The sequence below is a fragment of the Prionailurus bengalensis genome, chromosome A2, assembly GCF_016509475.1.
Source record: "Prionailurus bengalensis isolate Pbe53 chromosome A2, Fcat_Pben_1.1_paternal_pri, whole genome shotgun sequence".
Lineage (NCBI taxonomy): Eukaryota > Metazoa > Chordata > Mammalia > Carnivora > Felidae > Prionailurus > Prionailurus bengalensis.
Window position 1 is genome coordinate 167,572,262 of NC_057348.1, and position 19,821 is coordinate 167,592,082.

The window sequence follows — 19,821 nt, forward strand, 5'->3', positions numbered from 1 at the left end:
CACGGGCTGAATGCGGGGCCGGGGGTGTGGCCGGGCCCCTGTGGACGCTGCGGGAAGCTGCCGCTCAGCCGCTCCCCTGCCCCAACCTGGATGTGGGGACAGAGGGGCTGCGGGGAGGACACAGAGGCCGTGGCCTTGCCCCGGGGTCCCCCACAAGTGGACGGCGATGGCCGTGTGCCCTGGTGTGGTGCGCAGGAGGGCAAGGAAAGCAAGCCTCAGGATCGTGGCCACGTTCACCCAGAACCCGGTTTGGGGGCTGGGGGCTGACCAAACGGCGCCCGAGGAAGGGAGAGCTGTTTCCAGAGACCTGATCAATCAAGTCATTCCTGTGCTGTGATTATAATTGTGTCAGGACATGACAGAGACACGAGAGGGTGGTTCAGATCTGAACCGGGAGCTGGGCTGTTTGCAAGGGGTCGGCTGAGCCTTGTGGGGCCACAGGCTCTGTCTCTCTAGCCCCGGGGTCCACAGGAGCAGGGCGCTCACAGGTGTCCCTCTGCAGACGGGGGAGTGGGCCTGACCTTCGGCCGGGTCTCGGGCTGGTTGCCATTGGCCGTGGGGATGGTCGGCACCCGAGGGGCAGGACCCCTCTCAGGAAAACCCCATGGCCGGGTGGGCGGACGGCCCTGGATCCTCGGGGAGGCTTTGGGACTGGAGCCCCTGGAGAGGCATCCCTGGGTGGTGCTCAGTGTCACCTGCTTCAGATGGAGTTTAAAGCAAAGGGATCGATCGGTCTCTAGATTCCGGATATTTGTCATCCCAGGAAGTCCTGCCCCCCGTGCACCTGTGAGCATACGGGTGTGTGTGTGTGCGTGCATGACCACATGTAGTAACACACGTGTGTTTGTTGTGGCGCCTGGGTCAGGTGTGACACAGATGGTGGCAGCTTGTGGCTCTCAGGCCACTACTGCGGGCACGTGAGGGAGGGCAGCATGGCTGTTTTCACCGAGGCCCCAGCCCCACAGGCAGCCCCCCAGAGCGGCCCCAGTTGGGCCTCTGCACCCACTTGGACCCCTGATGGGATGTGGTCAGCCGCGGAGGGGGCTCTGGCTCCTGCGGGGCCTGGCGTGAGCCGGCCTCGGGGTCCAGTGCCCTACGGGGGGTCAGCCAGGCCCGCGGCACCTGCCACGCAGGCCACGGGCACAGTCTGCATCGTCTCTTGACCCTTTCGACGGCCCCCACCCCACAGGGAGCACGCGGTCCTAAAACAGCAGGACAGCCCCGCACTCGTGGGTCTACTTTTTAAAAAATCCAAACCAGAAGACACGTGTAAGTTGTTCCTTCAAAGTAGATGCCCCAGGAGGGAGAAGAGACAGACTGAGAGACAGCGAGAGCAGGGTGGAGAGCGGGAAGAGGGAGGTGAGGGCCTTGAAAGTGACATTTCAGATGGGCTAGCAGAGCTGGGGGCTCCTTCCTGCCTTCTGTCTCTGCCCACCCCCTCCTGCCTGAGACCCGGGCTGCTTTCAGAGCCAGAAGCAACCCCGGGAGCCCTCAGCGTCCCTGGAGCAGGTGCAGGACGGATTCTGGAAGCTTCCATGCGGCGGAGTGTCTCCACAGATCTGCTGAGCCCTGCAGCGTCCGCGGCCCAGCCCAGCCCACTGTACCCGGCTGTTCCCCAAACCTACCGCGGCTGGACGCAAGCAGGTTCTCCCCGAGTGGGGATGGTGCTTGTGGGTGGCTGTGTGGGGAAGCACCTGGGCCGCGCTGCACACTCTGAAGGGCTGGGGACCCGCTGCCCTTGTCTACCCCTGCCCAGCCCGGGGCACTGGGCCACTCGTCCCTCCCCGGGCCAGAGCGCCAGGCTGGGAGACGCTGACCCCTGGTCCAGAAAGACAAGGACACTCTTTCCCACCTGCAGCCACTGTAAAAAGCAAGCGACATTCAGCACTTGTCTGAGAAGCAGCTAAGGCCAGTTCCTGAACACATACCCTGAATAGAAGGAACCCGGCCACGGTTTAGGAACAGAGGTATAATCAAATTCTCATTTTCTATTCCAATAAGCATCTTTGAATTAATGCCTATTCCACTAATTAGGAAGGTTTTATTAGCGTTCTACTTGGTTAATAAAGCACACAACACAGACCACGGATAATATCACGGTCATTTCTCCACGGAGGGAACAGCAGAAGGAGAGTGAGCGAGCCAGCTGACAGAGCGGAGGACACGCTAACCAGCCCTTTACAAGTATGGAGGGAACGGTCTGGGAAAAACACAGCCTCCTCTGTGGGCCCTGTTCGCACCACCCAAACCTTGGGCCCCAGCTGGTGCAGGCGGGCCTGGTTTGGGGCGCAGCACTGGGACCCGCGTGTCCACCTGGGACACGGGAGGCCGACACCCCTGCCCCGACGCCCGGGCGCTGTGCTCGGGGCTCCGGGGCCTCGGCCGAGGACAGGCGCGGTGGCGGGCGGACTCGGTGTCAGTGGACAGGGCTGTGCTGGTCTCCGTGACCCTGGGGGCTTCGGAGGAAGATGCAAAAGTGTCTCAGCGCTGACCCGTCCCAGCCACCTGGGGTCGGGGCTAAGTGGGTCCGAGTAAGGGCGGTTGCAGCTGGCCCTGGGAAGGGGGGCGGGGGGGGTGAGGGCGGGGCTGGGGCAGCGCGGAGCGTGGCAGGAGGGGCCGGGCTGGAACCCCAGAACCCTCACATTCCCAGGACTTTACCAGAAGGTGTGTGTGTGAGCACACGCGTGTGTATTTCCAAGGGAGCACGATGAACAGAGTTCCAACACACGGAGATTTACTGTGTCGCTGTTACGAGCCGTTGTGTGTTTCCCGAATTTAATCAGGTTCTAGAATTGCATGCGGAAGGTGGCACTTTCGTTTTCTTTCTGTGAGATTACATCTAACAGTTTTCATTAAAAAAAAAAAACAAAAACAAAACCCGTGGTCTCAAGCGACCATTTCATAAAAACGCATCCTGAATCACTTGGCGGTGAAGCCCCCAGTGTTGACAAGTAGCGTTAGGACCACCCCAGACATGGTCTCAGGAGGCCACTGGGGGAGGGGTGGGCACCCCGGTGGGTGAATTCAGAGCCTCCTGGAAGGTGGGGCCTTCCCTCGCCCCTCACTGCGCCCTGCCCGCCTCGCCCCTCACTGTGAGGGAACCCTCCCAGATGTTCTCTTTAGTACACATCGGGCCCTGCAAACCTGGTGTGGAATTCTGGGAAGGGCCCCCGCCTGCTCTCGGCAACCCGCGTGCCCTCACGTCCGGAGCCGGAGCGAGGGAGGTGGCTCCCTCCTCCCCAAATAAAGACCATTCAAATGTGAAATCAAAAGTTTAATCTGACACCGTTAAATATATTTATATATCTCGCACTGGAGGATTTCTCTTGAAACATAAGAATTAGAAATTACAAGTAGGTATATGCTTCCTATATTCAGATAAATTGGTTTCTATTCATTGGGATTCCGGACAGGCAAACACATCACGGATCTACTGCAGTGGACGACAGGACGGGACCACGTACAGACACAACGGTGTTGGCGTCTTCCTCCCCAGCCAGAGGCCGCTCTCCCAGCGCGACCGTTTCTGGGATGCAGTGTCCATTGGGACGGGAAGGGCGGTGTGCACGAAGCAGGGCGGGGGGGGGGGCCCGGGGATGCGCTCACAGCGAATCCTAGATGGAGCCCAACAGTGTGGAGCTGTCTGCGCCCCTTCTTGGATTCCATCGTTCCGAGTTCAGCGAGATGAGCCCCGTTTCCGGGGGCGGGCGGTGGCAGACCTCACGGTCAAGTGCCATTCCGGCAAGCCCGGATCGCCTCTGGACGCCCGTGTGTGTCACACGAGGCTCCGACCTAGGCGACGGGGGAGGGGGGTGCTTACAACTGGGGGGCCTGCGGCCAGCACTGCCACGTTGCTCCCTGCTGCTACGAGCTCACGCAGATTAAAATGCCCGTCTCCCTGCAAGTCCTTCTAGGAACGGGTGCTCAGGTGCTCTCCGGATGCCGGCAGGGCCCGGGACATCCCCTGAGAGGGGGGAACAGGTGCCTGCTGGGGGGCTAGAGCGCTCCTCGGGGACCGGGAGCTTGGGACCTGCCAGACTGTTCCCAGATTCCGGCTGTCCCGGGGGGAGAGCGCTCTTCAGCTGCACCTGCTGTTGCGACGTGTGAATCCGTATTTTGAAGTTAAAAGTGTGGCTCCCCAGGCGGGAAAGCGGTTGCCCCTGGGGGTGGGTGGTAGAGATGGGCCGTGGACCTTGGGGTGGGGGGGGCGTCAAGCAGCCCGGGTGGGAACAGAACCGAGATGCGGTGACGATTTTCTTAGTATTTGCCCCACAGCTGCTGAATGTTAGTAACTGTTGCTCTGACTCCCGAAGAAGCCAGTGGCTCCTCTGGGTGAGCAGCGTCTCAGAGACAAATGCCACGTGTGTCTGCCGTGCCTGGTGCCCTGCCCGCGTCGTCTGGGCCCCCTCCCTGCGGAGCCGGCCGCCCTCCAGACTCACAGGTCACGAGCCAGCCCTCGGAGGCCGTGCGGAGTGCGAAGCCTGCTGCGTCGTTAGGACGACGCTGTTTGCAATTAAGAATGTGAATGCTTCAAGGAAAAGGGTTTTCTTTCGGGAAAGTGAAACCGGATAAAGTGCCCCCTGTCATCGCAGGATTCCACCGATCTCTCCTTACTGTGATTTGGTTGAACGAAAACGCGCATTTTAACCGGTAAACTGCACCGACCAGGCAGTTGTGTCATTCCGGGTGCGGGCGCCTCCCGGCCCGGGGCCCCCCCCGCCCCGCGGCTCACTGCGGGAGGGCCCTGAGGATGGCGTTGACCTCCTCCGCCACGGCCGTCAGCGCAAACTCGAACTGGCCCTGGAAGGACAAAAGCGGGGGAAGCCGTGAGTGGGGCCGCTCTCCTCTGGACTCCAGCCCTTAGCTCTGGTGTTATTCTGCAGAAAGGTCGCATATGGGCACAGAAAGGTGAGGTGTGTGGGATGCTGATGCCGGCTTCGGCTTCCCGGCCTCGATCGCCGCACGGTGCTTGCGGAAGGTGCTGGCGGGGGGAGCCGAGTGAGGGCACACGGGAATTTCTATTTCTGCAAGCGTTCTGCAGCTCTGAAATAATGTCAGAATTTCAGATAAACAAACCCCTAGGAAAACAGTGTGCTGTGACTGATAAGGTCTCTTCACGCTGATCATATGAGGGTCTCGTCACATTCCCGGGGGCCACGGAGGGACGGGGGCCGAGCGTGCATGGTGCTGGCACCCGGGTGGAGGTCCCCGGCTGGGGCAGGTGCCGCTGGGGGGCGGGGGGCACGGCCGGGGCAGTTCGGGAGTCTTTACGAGGCTTCTGGTTCCGTGTAGGATAGGTTTGTGGTTCTGTAGGAGAATTAAGCTACATTCGCCTCAGTGCTCGGGGTTGACTTTGGCCATGAAGAACCAGCCAGGTGGCCCTGTTGAGGTATTTTAAGAAATCCTCCAGCTCACAATGTGTTCAGCTCACAATGTGTTCAGCCTAGTCTTACGGCCGCGTGGCTTCTCGGTTCTCCCCAGAGCGCTTGGGATTTAGAGCCTCTCCCCCACCCAGGGCCTCCCCCCCACCCAGCTCAGACCTTGTGTCACGTTTGAGTTCCACAGTAACATTCAGACAGAACAGGGGCTTGGGGACTTCTGGCACTTTCTGGGGGAAACAGCGGGACCCCAGGAGGCAGGGGAAACTCCCTGCAGTCCCGGAACCGTCACCCCAAGGCACAGAGCACACTCCTCTGGGCCTTGGGCCACCTCCATTTCATGAGTGCTGTTTACAACTTCAAGTCCTCTTGGGTGCAAAGAAGCAGTTTTGCAAGGGCATCTTTTACGGACTTTGGGTCTTTGGTGGAGGCTCGTAGCCTCTGAGAGTGAGGACGACCTTGGCAAAGAGGAGATTCTGTACTTGGCGACTTCAGTGCTCTCACGGAACAGGCGTGGGAGCTCCTGCTGCTGCTGGACACGGGTGTCTCCGAGCGCCAACGGAACGGACCGTCGGCTTCGCCACACTTCCAGCTCGGGAGCAGCCCTGTCTTTCCGCCTTTTGCTGCAGACGTGGCCTTTTCAGTAAGTATGCAAATCAGCCACGCTGAGGCGCTGGAGGACCCCAGCGCACCCGGGGGACATCTGACGACCACACAACAGAGCCGTGGTTCTGAGGGCCGGAAGCAGGGGAGTCTGGCAGAATGTTTAGTGAATCTAGAACATTCTCCTGCAAGGGTGCTGGGGTTTATCATTGACATCTTTTTATACAAATGTGATGTTCTCCCCTTCCCCTGCATCTGGTGCATGGAGGGCTCCAAACACCGGAGGTCTGCCTGCCTCGTTTTCTGTTGAGATTCGGGCGGTTGCTGGGACCCCGACCGGCCCTCCTGGGAGGGGCCCCTGTCCCGCCTGGGACCTGCCTGGGAGACGTCCAGTCCCCTTCCCCTCTGCCCTCGCTCGGAAACAACCGCGGAAAGACGCCCGAGGGCTGGCCCACAGTACCTTTGTCTGGACCATGCCCGGTCTCTGGTCCCTCAAGTGCTCCAGGGTCGCGGCGATATCAATCTCCTTAGCGCCTGCAAGAAACAACGAACACGAATCGGGCTGAGTTCAGACACGAGATGAGCCGCGCTCCGCGGTCACTCTCCCGCATCGGGCCCTTCGGGCTCAGAGGCCAATTGAAAATGATTACCACTCATCCCTCAGCAGGCCTGGCAGGCAGCTGCGATTTCGGTGCTCAGAGAAAAATAAGGCAAGGCGGTGTTCATTAGCATTGATTCAAGAAAGCCGGGCTAAAACATTGCTGTCAGAAGCCCAGAAAGATACTTGCAACAGCCTCATCGCTATTAGAAACTGAAATGTGATTTTCGTGTGGGGCATTTTAAAGAATGTTTTAGAAATAGAAAGCATATAAGCTTTAATTTCAATCGCATAGGATCTTTTTTATTTCACGTAACGAAAGATTAGACTAATAGATCCCATCCATCCGAATATTGGCTTTTAAATGTGGAGCTCCCAGCGAGGGTTCCAAACGGCGAGAAAAGGCAGAGACGGCCCTGGCTGTATTCACTGGCCGGGCTTTCGCGGAGAGGCGCCTCGCCACGGACAGCATCTGTCTCGAGCCAGGTGATCCGGGCTTCACAAAAATAATACCATTGGAGTTTGAAATTTTGACCTTATTGTTGTTGTTTTTTGATGTTTATTTATTTTTGAGAGAGAGAGACAGAGCATGAACAGGGGAGGGGCAGAGAGAGAGGGAGACACAGAATGTGAAGCAGCTCCAGGGTCCGAGCCGTCAGCACAGAGCCCGACGCGGGGCTCGAGCTCATGAACCGAAAGATCATGACCTGAGCCGAAGTCGGACGCTCAACCGACTGAGCCACCCAGGCGCCCGACATTATTGTTAATTCAACATGTATTTTTGTTTTTCTACTTCTAGTAGATAGAGAACAGTGCCGGCTCTCAGGCCCGCAAGCTTCTTACAGTTTAAGAAGCATTTTACACAAATGCAAACCGTGGGCAGGGGAGCAGCCGTCACCTCCCAGGTGGCCTCGGACCCACGCGCCGAACCCCAAGCAGGTGCGATGTTGCCAGCAGCACCTCGTCACCAGGGCCCCCGCCGCGCAACAGCTCATGCCCGGTCGCACGGAGCAGGTGGCCACGACCGTCGGCAGCCAGATGGCATCAGGCGGATGGGCCGAGAGGCCCCGCGTCCCCAGGCCCTTCTCTGTCTGCACCCCCCAAGTGTGCCCATCAGCCCCCTGAGGCACAGAGCCAGGAGAACGAGTTTGAAAGCTTCTAAGATTGTTAGAACGTTTCAAGTCCTGTGGTTCTGTGGCTTACGGACAGCGGGTGCGATGGGCATCGAGGGAGAAAGATGGGCAGGGGAGGGGCTGGGAGGAAACACGCCCAAAGCAAACGTAGCTGCACAGAGGGGAGCAGCAGGAAGTACGGACAACCTGGCCGCATGTCCCCCAGACCAGGAGCCCGGGGGCTGGGGGCACCGCTCGGCCGGCACTGAGGCCGGCCGTATCCGTGACCCCAGTCTCCCCTTCCCTGTCCTCGAGCAGACACGACAGGAATGTTCACATCTCTCTCTCTCTCTCTCTGTTTTTAATGTTTATGTACTTTTGAGAGAGAGAGAGAGAGAAAGAGAGAGTGGGGGAGGGGCAGAGAGCGAGGGAGACACAGAATCCGAAGCAGGCCTCAGGCTCCAAGCTGTCAGCGCAGGACCCGACTCGGGACTCGAACCCATGAACCGTGAGATCATGACCTGAGCTGAAGTCGGATGCCTATCGGACTGAGCCACCCAGGTGCCCCATCATCTCTAGGGCTGTAGGGACAGCGCTGGGCGCGTCGGGAGCTCCTAGTCAATGCGGCCGCCTTACGGGAACCAAGCTGCCAGGTAAGGACCGTCCTATTGGGACACTGTGAGCTCCCCCAAGTCTTAAATCAGGGCCTTTATAGGAAGGGGAAGAAATTCCCCTTCTGGACCAGCCAGACGTCCCCCAGGGAGCTCGGCAGTCGGGTCCACTGAGAAACCCACTCAAGGACAAGACAGGGGTCAAGTTCTGGGCGTGCTGGTCAGCTGGCCTTGAGGGTTATAGTTTTTGGAAGCCGACGAGGCCACAATAAACAGTCTTGGTTTAAAGGGAATCCATGAGTCTGAGACCCTCTGAAACAAAGGAGGAGTCTGCCCTGCTACCGAAAGGGGGGAAGGAGGAGAGAGGAAGTGGGGGGGGGGGCCCGGCCACGGCCACGGTGTGTGGTGGCTCCCGGTCGCCGAGGCTCCAGGAGCCGCTGCCTCTCGTCGCCTCCCCACTGGAGCGCCCTGCCCTCAGGGCCCGCTCGCGAGTCACAGGGACAGCCGTGCACAGAAACTGGCTTCTTCAAGAAACAAGCTTGCCCTCAGAAGGTTAAACCCGACGCAGAGGGCGAGTGAGGGGGAGACGAATGTGTCCCGCCCCACGCGTGGCACTTCCGTTCTCCGGCCGGGCGGGTCAGCAGCAGAGCCCGGTGCTCAGGGCTCTGCCGGGATGGGTCCCACAGGTGCGGCCCCGGCCCGGGCACTCGCTGTGTTCCCCTTCCCCAGTCCGGGGCTCCCTGCCGGTGTGGATGGGGTCTCAGGCTGGCACAGAGTGCTGGGGGGTGGGGGGTGCCCTGCGGGGCCCGGCCACGTCGTAATTCACAGGAGCCACGGCACTCCAGACGCGCGTGAATGGTGCTTCGCAGATCCCGGGCGCTCCCGGGAGAGAAGTACTTCTGCTCGGCGATATCCCACGCTGGCCTCCAGGCTCGCGCAGGGCCCCTACCTTCTGCGACCGCTCGCCTTCTGACCACGGGTCCTGGATTTCAGAAGCATCCGGTGCGGGGGGCAGATCCTTCCGAAATGAAATCCCAGGGCTTCGTGTAGGACCCAGACTTAGATAAAAAGTGTCTTTTTAGGGCACTTTCTTTGAGTCCTTCAGGCTGGTTGGAAAACCTCTTTCAACAGCTGTTTTATTCTGAGGCTGTATGGAGGCCGTCCCTGCCTGGAAGCCGCCGGCACGGGCTGGGGACACGCGACGTGGCCCGGTGCTGCCTCTGGTCGCACGTGCGGCCCTCCCTCCTGGGCGGCTGTCCCGAGCCTGCAGGATCCTTGGATGGATGTACGAATAAACTCTCTAGTTTTGTTACATCGTGACGCCCTCTGGACCACTGTTCGTGAGAGAACGAGAGAGAACATGGCTGTCCCCGGAGGGGTTCGAGATGAGGAACCGGCCAGGGACTGGCTCAGGAGCCCACTTTTCCTGGAGCCAGAGTTGGACAGTGAGGAAATCAAACCGATACTTAAAAACGTCCAGAACGAAATTCAGGCAACTGATGGATTTATTAAGTAAAGCCAGCTGGGTGGTGCGGACGTCCCCTCGCTTGTTAGGATAAGACCATTAGTTGTTGGCAACGTGAGCAAAGGGAGAAGCTTGCAGAACTCACGTCCGTGGTCTGTCCTGAGCAGTGGAGACACAAGGGGACGCGGTGGGAGGAGCCGCCACACCCTGTCCAGTGGCTCCCACGTGCAGTGGGGCCTCGCGGTGCACGGAACCCAGAATCTGCATTTATAAACAGATCCGTGAGGGTCAGAGGGTGGAGAGGGTGTGTGGGTCCTTCGCTACTTTATGAAAGGCTTTACTGGAGACTAAGAGATTTATTTAAATCCTCCCAAACCAGGGAAGCTCCCTCTAGTGCATTGAAAAGGGGACCCTCTGTTTAAACATTTCATTTTGCTGACAACATGTTACATTCTAGGGGAACAGACTATTGGGTGTGGTGCTCACGTCCAAAAGCCTATAATTAGTCAAAGAATCATAACCTACAAAAAGAATCGCATACCCAAGACAAGACCGGCAGGGATGCAGACTGGTTTCCAGTGTTTTCTGTCTGAAAGCATCATGACCCCAACACCGGAGTGCTCCCTGAAGACCCCATTCAAGGCGGCTCTGCAGGTGCACCCCCCACCCCCGCCCACCCCGGGACCCAGGGCCATCCCCCACTCCCTGTCCGGACCGTCTTCCCTGCGGCCCTGCATGGTCCACTGACTCCCCCAGGGCACCGTCCAGTAAATACTGATCTCTGCCAGTTTCCAGTTCACTCAGGGTCCACTGGTTTCCAAGTTTACATATCAGCTAAATCCATTTTTAAAAGTATTTAAAAAATTTTTTAATGTTTATTCATTTTTTGATAGAGACGGAGTGTGAGTCGGGGAGGGGCAGAGAGAGGGGGAGACACAGAATCCGAAGCGGCTCCGGGCTCCGAGCTGTCAGCGCAGAGCCCGACGTGGGGCTCGAACCGTGAGATCGTGAGATCATGACCTGAGCTGAAGTCGGACGCTCGACCGACGGAGCCACCCAGGCGCCCTTCAGCTAACTCCATTTTTAAGACAGGAAAGGTTTTCTAGCTCTAGATAAAAGGCATTAACCATTAACCATTTTATTGAAGTATGGAAACTGATTTTTGCAGGGAAGGAATCAACCTGAGGTTGAAGGAAACCAAGTTCGTGGCGGGGTGCTTTGCTCTCTCCTGGCGTTTGCTCCCTGGTCCAGGGGGTCGTGTGGCCCGCCCACTTGTGCCAGCGTCAGGTGCACACACCTGGGCACGGGCCGTGCTGTGTCCACACACAGCTTTCGGCCCCCTGCTACCTAGTGAGGCCGGATACACGTGAATCAGTTTTGCTACAGAGTTTTTACCCAGAAGGCTTGCAACCTGCCGGGGTCCAGTGTGTTTTCTTCCAGGTAAAAGAGACAATGTGTGTCAAGTGTGCAAGGGGGAAAAACTGTTACTTTGCTTCCGCTCCAGGGGGATCTGAGCAAAGGAGCCAAGGGGTGAGATGCTGCCCCGGGAGAGCAGAGCTCCTGGTGAGGTGGGGTGGGGGGCCAGGGTGGGGGTTGGGGGTGAGGCAGGGTGGGGGGCCGGGGTGGGGGTGGCAGGTGAGGAGGGGTGGGGGGGTGACATAGGGGTGGGGGGTGAGGCGGGGGTGGAGTGGGGGTTGGGGGTGAGGCGGGGGTGGGGGGGCCGGGGTGAGGCAGGGGTGGGAGTTGGGGTGGGGGGTGGGGGTGAGGCAGAGGTGGGGGGGCCAGGGTTGGGGGTGGGGGTGAGGTGGGGATGGGTGCCGGGGTGGGGGTGGCAGGCGAGGAGGGGTGGGGGGGGTGAGGTGGGGGGTGATGTAGGGGTGGGGGGGTGGTGAAAATCGGGGAGGATTTCTGCTGACCTTGGAGGGGAATTGCCAGATCAAAGGAGCCGAATCTGCATCCCGTTCACTTGAGAATCAAGTATGCCAGAACCCACCCCCAAAATATTTTTCATGTTCTTTTTTTTCTATTTAGTTTTGTGTTTGAGAAAGAGAGAGAGAGCGAGTGAGCACAAGCCGGGGAGGGGCAGAGAGAGAGGGAGACACAGAATCCGAAGCAGGCTCCAGGCTCCGAGCTGTCAGCACAGAGCCCGATGCGGGCCTCGAACCCACAGACCGCGAGATCATGACCTGAGCCGAAGTCGGCCGCCCAACCGACTGAGCCACCCAGGCACCCCTTTCTCGTGTTTTTTAAAAAGCAAATTCCGAGTCATTTTTCAGGAGAAACTGAGATCCTTCCACATTTTTATAAAAACTGTAAGTCAGACAGAACCTGGGCTCGGTCAGTGTGCAAGGTCACTGCAAGGCCACCACCCTTTGTTACTGCCGGAGGTCGTGGGGCTCCCAGTGGGGCACGCGGGCCGGGCACCCGGGTGGAGGTGAGCGCGCTGGTCGTTAGGCGTGAACAGGGACAGGTGGGGGGACGGCCCAGCGCCCCGGGGGCCCCGGAGACCCTGCCCTGCCAGGTCCCGCTGCCTCTCCCACCCGCCCCAGGAGCAGGCACCGTGGGCTCAGGGCAGGAAGGAGATGCAGAGGCAGCGAGGGACGCGGGAGCCCCCTGGACGAGGTCCCACGCAGCCCAGAGAAAGGCCCGTGTGGTGACTGCGGGGGGTTAGGGTCCTAGGAAGGCAGCAGGGCCCCCACCCCCGCCCCGCCGAGGCACCAGAATCGCCGTGGGCTCGTGTTCCTGAGTCCGCGGCTCCAAGCGGGTCCTCCTGACCTCCTGTGAGGTTGGGACACAGAGGCCAGCCAGGCCGCCCCCGAGCGGAGGAACGAGTCCTTCAGGGCGACTGGCCCCCCGCGGCTCACAAGTGGGCCTGGCCGCCGCCGCTCGGCCCTCAGGGCGATTTCTGCTCAGAGAGTCGGCCACGCGGCAGGTCCTGCCCTGGAGCCCGAGGCCTGGCTGGGCTCCCGCTGACGGCGAAGCATCGGGACCCTCTTCCGTGGACTCCCCTGGGCCTCAGGGAAAGGGGCCCGCGAGGGGTCTGTTCCACCGGCAACACTCAGCACAGCGTGTTCTGTCCGGCTCAGTCCGGGTGACCGTGGGACTCTGAGAGTGACAGAGGCCCAGCCCCTGCACCGCTGCCGCGGCCAGACGGCACCCGCTCCTGCCAAAGGCCTGACACCACATGTTCTCCCCTTGGATTAGCCTGGCCTATGGTGTGCGCGGATGGGGTCGCAGCCCCGAGACCTGCGACCGGACGGGGCCCCCGCCTGTCTGGGCTGCAGCTCTGTGCACGGCCTCCGACCCTGTGCCACCCCACGTGCCCGGTGCCGGCTGGGGCAGGAGCGTGCCGGACGGCAGGGAGCCGATGAGGGGGGAACACGCACACGCCGCCCGACGGAGGCGACTTGTCCAACCGCGGTGCAGCCCACGCGAGGCCCCCGCCACCCCGTTCCAGACGCGTCTTTCAGCCTGAGATTGTCACGAAGCTGGAGATGAGGCGTTTGCCCCGTGAAGTCACGCTGAGGCCACGCTGTCGGCGAAATTCCTTTTCTGCCAGCTCTTCACGTTTTCATGCTTCAAACATAAGACAAACACGTTCCCCTCGACACACGCCGTTGTCTGTGGCCTTGTCTGTGGCCACGTGCATGCCCACGGCGAGGGTGGGCTCAGCCCTCCCGCACACCTCCTCCCCTCTCCTCCAGCCAATCCTGTCACTTCCTAGTCAGTGACCCTGCCCTTCCAGGCCCTGAACAGACCCTTCCCCGCTCCCCCGCTCCCCAGGCCCGGGGACCACAACCACCACCCTGTCTCCGCAGGCCTGACTCGGAGGGTCCTGCTGCCCTCTGTCGTCTCAGCCTCCTGGGCTCTGCCATTTGCAGAAAGACCAGGGATCTGTGTCGCCCCGGCCAGCCGGAGGGGTTCTGGAAGTCGCCAAACCTCTGAAATCTGCTTCCTCAATTTACAACAAGGTGTCAGAACGTACGGGCCTCAGGTCCCCTTCTGTTCCGGGGGCCACAGTCCGTAGATCTGGTCAAGGCTCTTCCCGGGGGGGGGGGGCGGCGGGGGAGGGAGGCACAACCCCTGAGCTGCATCCCAGGCGAGGGTCCTCGTGGCGCTCGCCACCCCTACGAGTTGAACACGCCATCTGTCTCTCTCCACGGAGGATGAACTCGGGGACGGTGACCTTGTTTTCCTGTCTTGTTCACCGTGCATTCCGGACAGTGTGCCTGGCAGGGTGTTCAGTAAATACCAGGTTGAAACGAGGCTTCCGTGGCTCTGCCACGAGAGGGACACTGTGGCCTGGTGGCAGTGACCGCGGGGCATCCAGCACCCGTGACAGAAAGGGGCCGGGGAGCCGTGGTGCAGCAGCGGGGGGCAGCCCGAACCTCGCGGTCACAGAGGCCGCTCGGCCCCGAGAAGGGCAGCGGCGAGACGGGAGAGCTCAGCAGGGCCTCCGAGGTCCCGCTGCTTCAGATGCCACGCGGGCGCCAGACGGAGGCAGAAGCGAGCGGGGCCGGGAGAGGCAGGGTGGGAGGCACCCGGGGATGCCCACCAGTGCCGTTCCCCAGAGCCGCGTGGCCCGGCGGGACTCCCCGCGATGACGGAGGTGCTCTGTGTCGTCCGTCACGGCAGCCACGAGTCGCGTGTGGCGTTGGGCACGTGATGTGTGGCCAGCATGACAGAGGCACTGATTTTCAAATTGTAATTCACTAAGTAGGCACATGTGGTTAGTGGAGGGCTGCTGGCTTTTAAAAAGTTCAAGGAGCCACAGGATATTATTTAAGAAAGGTATTCTGATAGTCGACAACAGTATCACGTAGTTGAAAGTTGCCGAAGAGTCGACCTTAAATGTTCTCACCACAAAAAGAATTGTAACCACGAGGGGCGATGGAGGTGCTAACTAACCTTACTTTGGTAATAGTTTTGTAACAAATACATTTATCAATTCACCACGTTGTATACCAGAAACTTACACAACGTTCGATTGCAACTATATCTCAGTAAGGTTGGGAAAAACTTTTAAAGGCGTTTTGATCTTGTTACTTGTGACAGATACTGAGTCCTGATGCACAGGCACTCGTGCGGGCGGTATCATTCAACTAGTCTGGCTGAGCTTTGTGATCTGTCGTGTCTCTTGGTCTCCAAACCTAGTATCCCGTCTACTACTCTGACCTGCTGTTAAAAGTTCGCATGTCTGGAGGCGCCTGAGTGGCTCAGTCAGTTAAGTGTCTGTTGATTTTGTCTCAGGTCATGATCTCACAGTCTGTGAGTTCGAGCCCCACGTTGGGCCCTGTGCTGACATCTCAGAGCCTGGAGCCTGCTTGGGATTCTCTCTCTCTCTCTCTCTCTCTCTCTGCCCCTCCACTGCTTGCACTGTCTGTGTCTCTCTCTCAAAAGAAATAAATAAACTTAGAAAAAGTTAACGTAGGGGAAAACTTTTTTTTTTTTGAATAACAGCCATTGTAACGGGTGTATTCCTTATACCAGACAATTCATGGCAGACTTTAAAAAAGGGGCGGGTCTGTTTGTTGGCAGGGAAGAGGCAACCATAGGGCATCGTTATCAAGGACGCGGGCTGTCAGACGAGCCTGGGTTCACGTCCCGGCTAGGTCACATGGCGGCTGCGTGACCTCGGGTGGGGGAAGCCCAAATGTCTTTACCTGACAAATGGTAATGAAAGTGTTAAGTCCGCAGGGCCGTTGTGGGATGACCACTTTCAGTGTCAATACGTAAGAAACAAAGTTGGGGACAGATCTTTTAAAAAACACCCTGCGTGTTTCCCACACGGATTACGTATTGCTTTCCGGAGAATGTAGTTGTCACCGGCCGGATGAACGCAAAGGGTGTGTGCTCACACACGAGGCCCAGAGGGACACACACTAAAGAGTTAAGAGTCGTCCACACCTGCAGAGTGTGCCGCACTCGGGCCTCCCCGCACACACGCGGGCGCGGCGGGTGGGCGGTGGTGTTCACTCAGGGCTGTGCGGCGGGGCGCTCGGGGGTGGGGTCGGTCACGGCCCCGCACGAGTGACACAGCCGGCCGCCGCCCCCTCACGGTGACCCGGCAAATACGGCCGTGGGGAGGCACCGTCCGCCTGGCGCTTACAATGCCTCTAAAAGATCACAAGAAAAAAACCCAAACGTGGGCGAGACGTCACTGACGCGCGGAGAAGGCACAGCTTCGGAAAACGTCTCGGCTGCACGCGAGCCGGGGTCTCCCGAGCGGGAGGAGCGCGCTCCCCGGGCTATGCTGATGCGGGACGGACGGACGGACGGACGGAGCTGGAAGCGCCCTGGCAGCGGCAGCAGGGACGCGACGAAGGTGTTTACGGGTCGGGCGGGGGGCCGGGGGCCGCTCGCTTGGATTCCAAAGGGCATTGTCGTCCGCCTGCTAACAAACCAGACGGCGGAGAAAGCAGGTGAATCGCGCCTCGCTCATTCTCCAAGGTCCCTGAAGAGGACGAGGGCCTTAATCTCCGAGGGCCCCGTGTGAACCCGCGGGGGCTCCGCTCCGGGTCGCACGCGCTCCCGGGCCCTGCCGTCCGGATCCAGGGGCTCCGGTGTCAGCGTGGCGCACTCGGCAAGGCTTGGGAAAGGCGTTCTTTGGTCCCCATGCGATTCATTCCTTGGAAGAAAAGGAAATGGGAAGAAAGGTTTCGTGTCCGGGCTTTGGGCCTTTGATCATTTGACGAGCGAGGTCTGTGGCGCGGCCTCCGGCTCTCAGGCCAGACAAAGGCAGCCCGGGCGCGACAGGCCGGGCCAGCTTGTCCCAGAACAAAACCGGGGGCGGGGGCGCAGTGTGGCGGCCTGGGAAAGACCCACTTGGCCGGCGAGGGGCCGTCCTGCCCTTTGATCTCTCCTGAGACCGCGGCCCAGGCCCCAGGTCAGGGGATTTCACACCGCACGCCCCCTCCCCGGGCAGAGGGGAGCAGGTCAAGAACAGAACGGGGGGGGGGGGGTGACCGATGGGCCAGGGCCTGGGGCGGCCCTCTCTGGCCGGTTCCCCATGGCTGGGCTCCATTGTTGACGGCCGCCCACACTTGACGTGGGATTTGACGTTACATGGCACAGCAGAGCGGGTCAATGCGGGCTGGGGCTCGGACAATGCCGGCACCCCGCCCCCGGCCGGCTCCTCAGGCAGGAACATTCTCGTCCACAGCTGCCTCTCGCGAAGCAGCGACTGCACCTCGCAGCATCCGGCTGTGCCGCACCCCCTCGCAGGACACCCCGGTGACCCCCTCCAGCACTGGGAAAGCGTGGCGTCCGCCCCGTGCCTCTGGGCGAGCCGGGGTCCACCCTGGCGCGAACCCACACGGGAGGCATCTCGAACACGAGCGCCGGTCGGGCTCCTTCAGGAGGAATTCTGATTTAACACGAGGCAAGCGTTACGTGTGCAGCAGGCCGAGAAGGGAGGGCAGGTACCAGGGGCGAAACAGAAATTCTGCTAGAGCTCCGAGCTCCCGTAGTTGCAAGTTTGCAAACGAAAGGATGTGTTTGATAAGACACAGTAGCATTAGCGGACAGGAAGCTTTTAACTAAAAAGATTAGGATCACGTTACGCCCTAAAACCAAAATACGTCTTCACCAGTGTCAGACCTTTTGTGTTTTTGCGTCAGTCTCTTTGTGCGTGGCCAGCACTCAGCTGATTTCGGGCGCTTGAAATAGTATTTGGCGGCACAAAGCCGATCTCGTTCTCCCTCCGGCGTCCGGCCGGGAAGCCGTGGACGTCCGGCAGGGTGTGGGGTGTGCAGCCGGGTTCAGTCCTGGTCCTCCGGGAGCAGGTGGTACCAGCAGAGATGCCTCACGCGCTAGTCTCTACGTGTGAAACAGCGGCCTGCGGGCTCATCCACACACCCGTATCCTTGGTCTGGAGACGGGCTCCGTTTCTCTTTTTTTTAACCACAAGAAAGTGGAGTAAGGAAAATGCTTATTTTAGAGTTGCCAGCATCGGCGTGAAAATGTACTGAAATTGTTTTCTTTTTTTGAATTATTAAAAAGTTTTTTGGATATTTGTTCATTTTTGGGAGAGAGACAGAGTGTGAGCAGGGGAGGGGCGAGAGGGAGACACAGAATCCGAAGCGGGCTCCAGGCTCCGAGCCGTCAGCTCGGAGCCCAACGCGGGGGCTCGAACTCATGAACCGCGAGATCATGACCTGAGCTGAAGTCGGACACTTAACAGACTGAGCCCCCCAGGCGCCACTGAACCTCATTTCTATAATCCGCTCCTGCTTCTGGGCAAAGGATGTTCTGGAAGGCGGGGCCTGTCTGCGAGGACACACGTGCGAGTGTGTGTGTAGATGGAGGGACCGTTTGGTTCACGGGTGAGAGAGACGGGAGGTGTCCCCACCTCCTTCCGGGGCCCGTGGGTCGTGCACCACAGGGAAAGCAGTGTTTTCTCAGAGCAGCTTGGGCAATGCAGCAGGATCCTGGGTTGCCATGGCGACTTGCGAGTGACCGTCCAAGAGGTGGGTCCGACACGGGGGTTTCCCTGATCGTGACTGTGGAGCTCGCTCCCTGGTCCCTAAGGAGACCCCTCATGGGTTTCTTCCCGAGACCACGTTGTGGGTGCTGCAGACCAGCTCAGCGCCCACACGTCCACGGGAGCGAAGGGGCCGGGGCTTACGGCCTGCTCCCGTGGTCCGCCCAGTCCCAAGGTGGGGGGGCGCTCTCCCCGTGGCCCGCCCAGTCCTGAGCAGGAGTGGGGGGGCCGCTCTCCCCGTGGCCCCTGCTCTCGGGCACTGTTGGCGCCCCTGTGCCTTCTCGCCGTGGGGCGCTCAGGGTGCAAGTCCCCGTGCCGCATTTGGGAGGAAGAGACCAGGAGGAGAGGCCACGTAGGTGCAGGTATGTCGAACAGGGGGTGTTCCGGGTTTTATCTGAGATAAGACGGAGTCGGGCGGCCGCAGTCACCCCCAGAGGCGTAGCGGGGTCTGGAATGACCGATGCTGTATTCAGGGGTACGGTTTATGCCAACACCTCAAGGGTACTACGAACTGCATTTAAAGCTCCAAGCGGCGTCTTCGCCTCGATCGCGATCATCATAGCACGTTCAGCAGGCGCCTACCCGGCCCCCGCCGTGCGCCCAGCCCCGCGCCCGACACCGGCAGCGAGGGAAGAGCCACAGAGACACCGTGCGTGCTGCAGACAGCTTTCACGTGATCCGGGGAAGGGACAACGAGCGGCTAATTTCCTCCGAGGCCGCCGAGAGCATTACCCTGAGGTTGCCACGGCAACGCTGGCCCCGCGCGGCCCCAACAAAGCAGCCCGCTCGCTCGGAGCCTCACCTTTGGCCATCTTGTTGAGAACCATGTCGATCAGGACGTAGGTGCCGCTCCTGCCCGCGCCGTCGCTGCCAACGGAAGGGGAGAGGTGAGAACGCAGCCGGGGCCACGTGAACCCCGCGCCCACCAAAGCCAGCAGACGGCCGGTTGCCCTCTGCGTTTAAGGGGAGTCGTGTGGGGAGAGGGAGGCTGTGAATTTGAGAGACAGCGGAAGGAAGCGGGGTGAGGAGGCATCGCTGGGTGGACGAGGGGAGAGGGGGGAGGGGCAGGGGAGGAGGGAGGGAGGAGGGGGGAGGAGGAGGGGGGAGGAAGGGATGGGGGAGGGGAGAAAGGATGAGGAGGAGAGTAGGAGAGGAGGGAGGAGGAGGAGGGGGGAGGGAGGAGGAGGGGGAAAGGGAGGAGGGAAAGGAGGGGGAGGGAAGGGAGGAGGAGGAGGAAGAGGAGGGGGAGGAGGAAGAGGAGGGCGGGAGCCCCCCACCCTCGCAGCAGGGATTAGCTACGGTGCCTGCGTGGATTTGCTCCCGTCTTCCTCTTTCCTCCCAGAGCCGAGGGGCCACGGCCGCCCTGACACCGACAGGCGCCTTCCAAGCCGTCCACCCGCCGCCCGGGACACCCGTGCCTCCGGGCCGTTCCCTTCCGCTCTCTGACGGACCCGCGGCGCAGCCCCCACTGGTCCCGCACAGACCCGCGCGGAAGCACGCGGACCCGTGCAGTTACCAGGCACCCGACGCAGACACACACAGTTACACGCGCGTGGCTCCACAGCACACACA

General features: G+C 60.2%; 1 protein-coding gene across 5 annotated transcripts in view; it reads right to left on the reverse strand.

Moving 5' to 3' along the window:
* Positions 1-3,259: 3,259 nt before the first annotated feature.
* PTPRN2 (protein tyrosine phosphatase receptor type N2) overlaps positions 3,260-19,821 on the reverse strand; it is an 805,581-nt gene continuing 789,019 nt past the window's right edge. For all 5 annotated transcript variants that reach the window (XM_043590047.1, XM_043590044.1, XM_043590046.1 and 2 more), the window contains 3 exons: positions 19,052-19,116; positions 6,442-6,515; positions 3,260-4,800 (listed from right to left, as the gene is read on the reverse strand). In XM_043590047.1, coding sequence (XP_043445982.1) covers positions 4,729-4,800; positions 6,442-6,515; positions 19,052-19,116 — 211 coding nt within the window. In that variant the 3' untranslated portion in view covers positions 3,260-4,728. The remainder of the gene's footprint in view (positions 4,801-6,441; positions 6,516-19,051; positions 19,117-19,821) is intronic.